This window comes from Leopardus geoffroyi, chromosome B2 (genome assembly GCF_018350155.1).
Source record: "Leopardus geoffroyi isolate Oge1 chromosome B2, O.geoffroyi_Oge1_pat1.0, whole genome shotgun sequence".
NCBI lineage: Eukaryota > Metazoa > Chordata > Mammalia > Carnivora > Felidae > Leopardus > Leopardus geoffroyi.
This window is the reverse complement of record NC_059332.1, coordinates 147,062,548-147,073,673: the sequence shown is the minus strand read 5'-3', so window position 1 is coordinate 147,073,673 and position 11,126 is coordinate 147,062,548. Positions and strand designations below refer to the sequence as shown.

Genomic DNA, 11,126 nt, shown 5'->3' with positions numbered 1-11,126 from the left:
CTAATAGGAGTTAATTCCTCCTTCTCTCCCGCCCCTGGCAATTAGTGCAGCAGAAATACAGAAAGGAGAATACTATGCTTAGGTGAACCAGTTTGATTCAGCATTGAGGACCAGGTATGCATATGATTTTAAGTCTCTTTGTTAACAAAGCCACTTCAATTTTTTATGAAAGAAACCACACACGAAATCACATGTGTGTACCACAGGAATATTTCTAAAAGTATCTGCCTATAAAATGAAACAATTTTTCTGTTTTAAATAAAGGTGTTCAGGGATTTGTGACAACGTTAAAAAAACGACCTTAGGTACTTCTTAGAAAGCCTGTGAGTCGAAGAGTTTTGAGTAATTTTTGTTATTTAATAAAAGATTCTAACTGAGCAATACATTTCATTCTACTAAAAATCACTTGCTACAAATGCCGTAATAGCTCATTGTTACCGAGGAGTAGAGACAGACATTTTATCCCAAACAAGCAAACGACAACCAAAACACCTGGAGAAACCCTGAACTGTCGTAGGTGATACACAAGGATTAGACTTCACTGGGAAAGAAAAGATTCTTGATTTGGTGGTGAGCAATTTCATTTAAACCTACGGTCTGCTTTCGGCGCACCAGAAAACGTACAGCGCCCGTATGTACGTACGCACGTGTGTATGTTCAGAAAACCTTAACTACCTATTTGGCGTATAAATAAATATACACATCTTGCCTTTGCGGACAGCGTGATTCAACGGCTCTTCCGGGGGGGCTCGACTCTGGTAGAGCTACTGCACTAGGTACGGTGGGTGTATGCATCTCCGCTCGTACCACGTCCTCCCGACATTTTGCCTAAGAAAAACATGCTTGACTACTAAGTGCACTACTTGTGCCAACTTCTCACCTGAAAGCTTAACTTTCAGCTGTTTTGTCACATGATAGTCTAAAGGACTCTAGCGTTTTATCGTTCCAAGAGTTGGGCAGTTTCGTTTTTAATGCCACTGCAGCTTGTGTAAAAAAATGGGCTTTCTACTGTGTTCACCTTTTACAGTTTTTTACAACTTTTCCAACATAAAAGGTGACCGTACAACATACGTATACATGAAGTACCATTAACGGAAAATGAGATGAGACTGCATTCATAGGCTTCAGACAATGACAGTGAGTTGCAGAGAAATTCATCCATTTAAATGACGTGGTGCCATGATGACTTCTAGATTAGCAGCTTGACAGACATCTTCCAATTTTTACAAAATAACGTGTGAACTGTGTGGCAAGAACTTTTACAGATGGTAGCCTATTAAAGCTCTGTCTACCTAATAATAATATACACGCCCGCCCCCGCACGCCAAATCAGAGAAACAGCTGTATTTGTTTGATCCAAAGGACTACCTCTAGGATGACTAAATCAGCTAATCTGTGTAATTTATGTATATATACTATGGGAATATATAAATATGGGAATACTTTGACAGTCTGATTGGTTAATAGCATATTGGTATAGTTAGGTCTTTTGTAACACGTAACTCGTTTCAGCCCCAAGTTTTAGAACTTTAAAATAAATAAGATGTAATTTACAAAAATAAGCCATTATTTACAAACATAAAAATTCATCCTGAGAATGTATTATCCAGGAGAACAGTTTCACAGAAGAGGAAATAACCAGTATCTGTGAAATAAAAATGTACCTCAAGAGTTAAAACTAAAGAATTTGTAAGCGGAGGTCAATTTACCTAAGTTGCAGCCAAGAAAAGCATGAAGATTTTAATGAATCTTAAATCGACTTGCATGCAAGAAATGATCTTTAGATTTCTCAAAAGCCGATGTCATTCTCCCTAAACTTGTTGTATTCATAGAGTATTCTCGCTGTATTCTGGAAGAGGGAGGGAGGGAGGGAAGGAGAGGGAGGGAGAGGGGGAGAGGGAGAGAGGGAGAGGGGGAGAGGGGGAGAGGGGGAGAGGGGGAGACGGGGAGAGAGGGAGAGAGGGAGAGAGGGAGAGGGAGAGGGAGAGGGAGAGGGAGAGGGAGAGGGAGAGGGAGAGGCAGAGAGAGAGAGAGAGAAAGAGAGAGAGAGAGAGAGAGACCGCCCGAGGAGAACTCAATGGTTCGTTCAGTCTCCTCTCTCACCACGGGTGATGAGGAGAGAGAGGCGGGTGCGTGGTCATTGCCAATGGCTCGCTTTAAACTGTCCTAAGGAACGGAGCTCCTCTACCTTTGGCTTTTACCTGGTTGAGCACCCCTCCCTGCCCCAATGGGAACAGTGGCTAACATAGTTCAACACTTTCTAAAAGAAAAATGTCCAGTTAAAACACAAATGTGAAGAAAGGCAAAACCTCATCAGATTCTTTGCTTTATAATGTGAAGCAAAAAAATCACCTACTTCTAGAAATTGAAAGAAATGGTTCAACAAAGAATCAAACTGGTTGTTCGGGGTATATCATCACAATGAGTCTCTTTACTCTTTATGCTGTGAGCAGACAGGGATTATTTTGGAGGAGGAAAAATAAGAAAGTGTGGAATTAGTAATGCAAGAGGCTGAAAGGCAAGTGGCAAGACTAGAAGACTGCCTCAAACCAAGGCTACTTTGTTCCCGTCTCTACTGGCACCTACCCCCATGGTAAAAGGCCAGGATGACCGAAGCCGATTTTAACAGTAGTGTGCGTAATTGTAGGCTGACAAACAACATAAAAACAAGTCACGCTAGGTTATCTGTGGTCACGTTCTTCAGGGTTAGTCCAGTAACTCAAGACTTTACATTCTTTTGTCTTTATTTGTTTATTTTAATTATTAAACACGTAAAGGTTAATAAACAGACATAGTCCAGAGTTAGTAGGTTGGTATTATAACATTTATTAAAATAATGCTATGGGTTAATAGAAACAGCAAAGAACCAAAGAATTAAAATGCAAGCTATGTAAAATCCCAACTAAAACCCAAAAGTGTCTAATGTATTCATTCATTAGCTAAACTAAAAGCCCAAGAAAGACAAGACACCCAATATAATAAAGTACTGCAAAACAAGTGGCAATTTTCAGTTATCAAAATTGTGGATTCTGCATTTTGTATCCTTTTCTCAATCAAGAAAAAAATTCTTTTTGAATGTTATATAACATACATATAAAACAAGATAGAAAAATACATTATAAACTTGTAACAATGGCTGTAAATACATTATCTTACATGTTTCTCATAGGCAATAGGTTGGTTATGATACATACACAGCATGAAACTACTAAGATAATAAAGAATTGACAAAAATACATGTCGGCTGTACGGTAACATACAAGCGACACTCCCATCTACCCACGCTAAAAAATGACATAATACTGTCAGAAAAGAAGTCTTAAAAACTACATATTTTAATAAGAAATAAATTCAATAAAGAATGATAATACTGAGAACCAAGGCATTCAGAGATTTCAAAAGTCATGCTTTTTTTTCAGTTGATCCAAAATTTTATCAACTAAGTTTCCAAAAGTTTGTTCAGAGCCAACATTACTTAGAAACGTCACACATTTAACCCATACATTTACTTTCTTCCCCATAAAAGACCTTTGATAAACATCTAAAATGTCCAGGTGTAACACAGTTGAGATGAGACTGGGTCAAATACTGGTACTGGTTTTAAACTACTATCACCTCAAGTGTTCGAGTGTCGCAAATTTATTCAACCAACCAACCAAAATAAAAATCAAAATGGCACAGCATATATCGTAAATAAATCAAAACGACTGTATGTGTAACAGAAAGACAAAGCAGTGGCACATGAAACCAACGCTAGCTGAATACAAAACAATGAATGTCTATTGCATAGTAAATGAACTGAAAACGGTTTCCAAGTGAGACAAGATGATGGAGGTCACCACGAAGGTGCTTACTGAGCTCACTGCTGACCTTTGACTGTGAAGCTGCGAAGGGATGCGGGAGGGAGTGAGCCGATGAGCTGGGGATCCACTGCCACTTGAAATCTGCCACATCTGATACTGAGCAGTTATGGGCGATTTACTCAAGTGTTCGGACGTGGTCGGGCTCTGCGCACAAACCGTTTCAACTACGAACCGTTTCAACTACGAAACTGAAATTCGTGAGAAACTGGAGGCTTAAAGTCACATGTAGTTGAGCATTTACATGCACAGTGATGCCAGTTTTTTTAAAGTGAAAACAAACAAACAGGTGTGGGGGGGGCGGGGGAGGGGTGGGAGGGGCTGCTTGGGTCACTAAAAGCCACCAAAGAAACGGACCACCCAAGTAATCGGGTCGGGTAGAAAGAAGTCTGGTTAAATTTGGGCCATTAAAAAATACTGTTATCCTGAAGGAAAATCACAAAGATTCATTTTTTGTGAAAAAGTCTGCTAAGAATACTATTTATCTCCAATTCAGTAAGAAAAAATTCAGCACACCCCTCCTTCTCTGAATAAAATAAAGTTCTAATGTTGTCTGCAAATTGATGTTCCGATCACACACAATTTTCATCTTAGAACCTGTTGGGCTAACTTTAAACATCACAGTAACCAAGAGCACTCAGTAATGATTTCAAAAGAATGATGTTTTAAAACTTACTCGTCAGGCATTAGAAAAGTTATCAAATTTTTCACAGTATCAGATTTGGCAAATTTGTATCAAGGTACGTGGCAAAAATCATAGAATTCAAACCATCAACTCACTGGTCTCCCCTCAAATCTTCTTTCACATACTGGGCGGGCGACTGAGTAAACATGCATTAACTTGTATTCTGAGGGAGGAGCTGATCTTACAAGACACTTGACTAAATGACCATGAAGGAAAATAAGGCACTTTCTTTTCTTTAGACTTATTCCAATACTTAAAAAATAAAAAAGAAAGACAAAAAGGCTCTTTTGGTCTTTTGTTTCTTGACAACCACCAGAAAAAATCATTTAATGAAATAAAGGGTTTCTTTGTTCTTTTTCTTTTTTTTTTTATAACACTTGAAAGTATAAAATGCTACATTTCCAAAAATATATATATTTTTTTCTGCACCAGCACCCTTGTATAGTAAAAGTATCTACTTTTTGTTCATTTGTTTCAATGCACTACACTTTTATCTACAATTTCATTACATGTATACAGCAAATAGGCAAGCATGGCTTTTACATCCTTAATGATTTTTGTTTTTTTCTATACAGGGAGGTTTAAAAAAAATATTTGAACAGTTTGCCCAGTAATGTGACACATAATGCATGTACCTTGTTCTCGTATATTTTTTAAAGGAGGTTGTAAAATAAAGGTTCAGTAATTTTAACTCAGATATTATTTATCTTTTTAAAAATAGTGTTGCAGTTTTTGTTCTTTGCATTACTTCTCAAAATTCCTTGTCAGGCTGATCTCTCATGGCACACTGCTAATACTTCCAATTTTGGCAGGCAATATAAAAAAGGCTGCAACTTCTGCCCTTTGAGGGCACTGTAGTGACTAAACAGCGTATCAAATTTTGAATACTTTTTGAAGTCACTTCACCAATGGCGTCCCTGACCAAAGGTCCATGCATGATGCATCATCACACGGTACATTCAGAGAGCTGTGCTCGCTATGAGAAGAAGGTTCCTACAAGTCTCTCACAGTAACTGCCTCTGTCACTGAGTAGTTAAGGGCCATCTGTCTCCCCTTCTGAAGTGAGGCCTTCTTACCGTTCGCTTAGGGTAGGACGTGAAAAGATGATCAGTGCTGTGGGATGAATTGGGCCTTATTGCTTTACTACTATTCAGTGCAGGTTCTAGAACCACTTTCACCCAAACAGAAAGAAAAACCAAAAGCTGAGTCGGAGGACAACAATTTCTTTGTCTTTTGTTTGGTTAGATGGTAAGACGAACGGACAAGTGCCTCAGCTCGCTGCACTGACGACAGGCAAGCAAAGGCGATTACCAGTTAACTGATCAGCAGGCAGGCATGGTCAGGTCATCATTGGGTGAAGAGTTCAGAGGTCAGAAGGTCATAGGTTAGTTGCCGGTGGCGGCTGGGTGGTTAGAAACAAAAAACAAAACAAAACAAAAAAAAAAAACAAAAAAACAAAAAAAAAAAAAAAAACAAAAAAAAAAAAAAGAAAAGAAAAGATAGAGAAGAGATTAGTTTCAGCTAGTGACGGCTTAATGACAACATGAAAAACTAATCACAACTAATAAAAAAAAAGCATGTTTAATTCTGACAAACTGATTGACACCATCTACAGAATACAATAAAAATCATGACAGTTTCATATCATGATTTGAACAAATGAAGGAGAGCCCACTCCCACCAAAAAACAAAAAAAAACAAAAACTGGTTAACAAGAAAAAATAGAAATAAAATACAACTAACAACTAATAGTTAGTAGCAGTCAATGGAGGAAACTGGAGAACAACAACAATGAATAGGTTTGATAAACAGAATTCTGAAACAGTCAGTGCAGTTATCAGTATCTGACTGCTATTAAGCATTAGTATTCTCTCAGAGGCAAGCATCAAAGCAACTATTAATGATGGATGTGATTATTAATAACTGATGATCAACAGAAATGAATCTAAGGAAAATTAAATTCCTATGAACAATTTGGTTCAACATAAACTCTGGGCCAAACAAGGTTTCTTTTGTTCAATAAATGTTTATTGCTTTTTCAATTATTCTATTTACAAACAACATGGAATTTCTTGGCCTTATGATACAAAGCAATACTAAACTGTAGTCTAGCGGTGGAGGCAACGTCATGGGAACCAGAAAAAGGCCAGGCCTTTCGCACCAGCCAGCACTTTCCAGTTGAAAATACTATTTTACACATATAGAACACTTATAAAATGCACTGGCATGTAAACACTGTAAAATCCTGCCATTTAAAATTCTATACTCAAAAAGCTCTAAGTACATCAAAAAATAGAAGAAATTTCTAATTGATACCAATAAGGCATTTTAAAACTACAAACAGCTTTCTTTATTCAATTTCAAAGCTAATACTCTGCAAATACAATAAAATCTGACATTTCATATACATTCCTGCTTTATATTTTATATTTTAAAAGAAGCCACCTGTAAATACTATTTTCTTTTGCAAAATAACAAACAGAACAAAAAAAAAAATTAAAAAAATTACAGTAAAACACAAAGTAGTTCTCAAGTGGAAAGTTATCGTGCCCAGTGTCCTCGAGTTGTTCCTTCCTTATAATCAACCTCTGTCACATTCTGCTTCCCCAAACTTGGTCCACTTAACAGTAGTATGATTTTTAAGACTCATTCAACAGCTTAATTATTTCTACTCTATTCTGAGGTTTGAGAGAATTTTCTGTACTGTTGCCATTGTGACTAAGGCAGAGGAGATGTGAATGAAAAACTATTCAGTGCGAAGGTAGACTCCGTGCCACTCCATAAATCGAGACCCAGTGGGTATAATGTTCACAGAGTTATTTGAAATAATCTATATAATGGACTGGTTTACTTTCATGTAACAAAAATGCTTTCTAGAGTCTATCATTTAGGATAGTTTATAAATACTACAAAAATACTGTATCTTCAATGGGACCAAATCTTCCCTGAATTTCTTAAAAATAAGTGGAATTTTATTCAAAATAAAACTTCCTATTCCAAAATTAAAGAAGAAAATAAATATTTAACAAGATGTAGTCATACCACTTCATAGTCACTCCCAAAATACAGAATCTTAAAGCATTTTTGATATTACTTAAGATTTTGATTAAAATTGTATTAAGTTTCTTATACAAATTATGTAAATGGTTTTTATAAAATCATTACTCGGAAAAACTCTGATTATGTTTTTTTGTGTGGAAGAAACAAAGCCAACTACCACTTCTATGTACACCAGAACATCTAGAACACGTCCTCTGCCAAGTCCTGGCCTCCCACAGTACACACAGGTGTGTCCACCGTGCAAAATCACTTATGGTTCACTACGACTAACAAGTCAGTTGGTCTTTTACAGGCTTCAAATTCAGTTTTGAAATAGGTGTTGAAGTGGGTTTATTTTTAGTAAAGAACTACATATTTGTCAACCATGCAGTACTCTAAATGGATATATAAAATTACATGGTTATACGTCCAAGGGCTGAGTTTCCTTGCATTAAAAGTGAATGTTTATATTAATCTTCCCTTCAAAAAAAAAAAAAAACAAAAAAAAAACAAAAAACCTCAAAAATAGAGAAAACAGTAGTATCATAAAATAATTTAAATGAAGGACTTCAGACATCTCCCTTAGACCCAATGAGTGCATACAGTGATCATAACAGCAGTATACAAGTATTCTGTTATTTAAAGGAAAAAAAAAAAAAGAAAAAAAAAAAAAAGGTAGCTTTTCGGTTTGCTGACATTGCATTTTCAATAAAAGTGAGAAGACTAATCACAAACACATATAACTACAAAAGAGCCATGCATGGAATGTGATGTCATTTCCAAGTACTATAAAATCTTCTTAATATTTTTTTTGCCATCTCAAGGCACTGGAGCACTGAGTCACCAATAATTACTGTGTTAAAACAAAATTACGAGAAACCTCCTAAAAAGGGGCAGGCAGGGAAAAGTTAATAGAAGAAAAACTACTTAAAAACACTCTTTCAAACTATTGCAGACATTAACAATGTGAAAAGACTTCAGATTATTCACGGGATTATTGGGTTTCTTTCAATCTAAAGTGACTTTTAAAAGCAAGGTCCTCCTTCACAAGGAGACTCGTTCTGCAAGAAGGGGGCACACAGGGGCAGTGCACACCTCCACGGTGTCCTACTGTCACAGGTCATCACTGAGCTTGGAGCTTGGGGACTATTTCATTCACTGAATAATCGTTAAGTAACATACGTATACGTTAAAAGTCTTCAATTCAAGGCTCTTTGAATTATGGCTGATGCTAAAGAAGTATCATCAGTGTCTTTGGAAAGTATTTTATTCTGACGTGGACAACAGTTGTGTCCAATGTTTATCATCAGTATTCAAGAGAACCATGTGAAGCAGGTAGGTCGTTCTTAAATTCATAGAAGGTGTCGGACAGGAGTGGATAAATCCCTCACTTTTCCTACTAGTATGAGAGACTTCGATCAAATTAATTAGTAAGTAATACATGTACAACAGAAGCTCTTCAAGGATCTTTTTCCACCTTGCTTCAGATTCTTACCTTGTGATGACACACTAAGAAAACAATTCAATGTCAATAAACCGAAAATAACACTCCTCAATAAACATAAATAATTTATAAAAGGGTCCAAGGGCATATATAGGACACAAATTGCAAGTGTTGAAAAGGAGAAAAATGAAGACTTATTTTCCAGTCACAGGTTAGTCAAAAAAGATATTCAAAGCTGGATTCATGTCTCCATAGACCTTCAAGAGATAGTTTACCTTCAGATAATATATTTTAGCAGCAAATGACAAAAATCAAAGGATCCATTTTGGCAAGAGAATGTAAGAATAAAAGGGAACTGATTTTCTCATTCATAAAAAATCCAACCGCATCAAAGTTATCTTCACAGTCCTTACTTTCTTGATTTCAGCTAAGTACTTGACATGCATATCCTCATGTTTACACAGTGGCTCAAGTATCTTAATAAAAAGGAAAATGGAAACTAAATCTTCAGTTTTCTCCACAAGGACACAGGAGGCATATATTCCTTTACTTCTTTCATTAAAGCACCATCCGCTCAGTTCATTTTGCAAAACCAACCCAAAATTTCACAACAATTACAAGGTATATTTTAGCAAAAGTTATTACTGAAAAATAATTAAGGCAACATCAAAATTTAATACCTCCCCACATGGACCAATTCATGTTTTAGTAGGAATAAATCACAGTACATACTAATATAGGATTTAATAAGTTAAAATATGAAGGGAACACAAAAAAAAAAAAAAAAGGAAAGGGAAAGAAAGGAGGGGAGGGGAAGGAAGGGGAGGGGGAGGGGAGAAGGGAGGAGAGGAGGGGAGAGGGGAGGGGAGGGGAGGGGAGGGGAGGGGAGGGGGGAGGGGAGGGGAGGGGAGGGGAGGGGAGGGGAGGGGAGGGGAGGGGAGGAGAGGAGAGGAGAGGAGAGGAGAGGAGAGGAGAGGAGAGGAGAGGAGAGGAGAGGAGAGGAGAGGAGAGGAAAAGGAGAGGAAAGAATCCCAACCCTTAAATCTGTCAACTATGACAAATTAATTTAGAAAAAGAAAAGACACGGTGTGCAGGTAAGCAGTTATATTTTTCCATCAGGTGTGGTGTTGCAAATTTTACGGACACCCAGCGCATTTCTTATAAACAAGAACTGCAGAACTAAACTAACCTCGGTCTGCGGTCACAATCCTTTGGTAAGGATGGACTCGCATATCGTGCCTTCGAACTTTAGTAGCCACCGCACCTAGTTAAATTGCAATTACCAAGACAAAGTTAGAAAACATTCACAAGGGAAAAGAAAACAAACATTAAACAGCAGGTTTATCAAAATGGATTTCAAAGGTTCATTTTACTACAAAAGTTTCCTCTTAAGAAACATGTTAAGGCACAGTAGTTTTAAAATTAACCATAATATGTTGCGTATATATGCGTCTATTAATATTGCATTCATCTCAAACATCTTGGCCTTAACCTGTTTTACGCGTTCATTCACAATCCCAAGGTACAGTGTTTCGTGAACTCTATTAGATCCAAACATATTTCAGCTTTACTAGTCACATATTCACTGAAGTGCCTTTCTCGCAGCAGGACCACTTCAATAATGCCATGCTTAATACTGACAATTATTTGCTAACCTTAAGACCACTTCCAGAGTTTATCGCTTAAAAAGGTTTAAAAGCAATTCTTACAGCCTACAGATTGTGGTTCGAAACTCTGAGTCAATAAGTATGAACTGCAATGAATTAGGTGATTAGTAAAGCAAACAGTGTAGTGCCCTTAGCAGTCAGTACACTATACACTCCTTTATAAATCACCGTTACTTTGTAAGATTACAGACTAAACCAAATTAATAACATACTTTTACTTTCTATCAGTGTGCAAAAAGTGCAAGTGAGTCACTGACTGCTAGGCTAAGCTCCCCCCCACCCCCCCGGAGGCTGCTGAGACTAAGCATTTGTTAAATTCAGATCTGATGAGGGTTCAGTTAAGACCGTTCTTGAATTCTTAGCCTTTCGTTGGGAAAGCCATACCTAAAGATAAAAGGAAGGGAATTAAAAATTAGTCACCAATGAAGACT

At 37.1% G+C, this 11,126-nt stretch overlaps 1 protein-coding gene across 6 annotated transcripts in view; it reads right to left on the bottom strand.

The window, feature by feature from the left end:
• Positions 1-2,806: 2,806 nt before the first annotated feature.
• The window catches only part of QKI (QKI, KH domain containing RNA binding), a 155,079-nt gene continuing 146,759 nt past the window's right edge, over positions 2,807-11,126 (bottom strand). For 3 of the 6 annotated variants that reach the window (XM_045500235.1, XM_045500236.1, XM_045500233.1), the window contains exons 7-8: positions 10,218-10,292; positions 2,807-5,947 (exon numbers count right to left, since the gene is read on the bottom strand). In XM_045500235.1, the coding sequence (XP_045356191.1) occupies positions 5,931-5,947; positions 10,218-10,292 (92 nt within the window). In that variant the 3' untranslated portion in view covers positions 2,807-5,930. Of the gene's footprint in view, positions 5,948-6,551; positions 11,080-11,126 lie in introns of those variants that run through there. The other 3 variants (XM_045500240.1, XM_045500241.1, XM_045500238.1) reach the window with 2 other exon arrangements.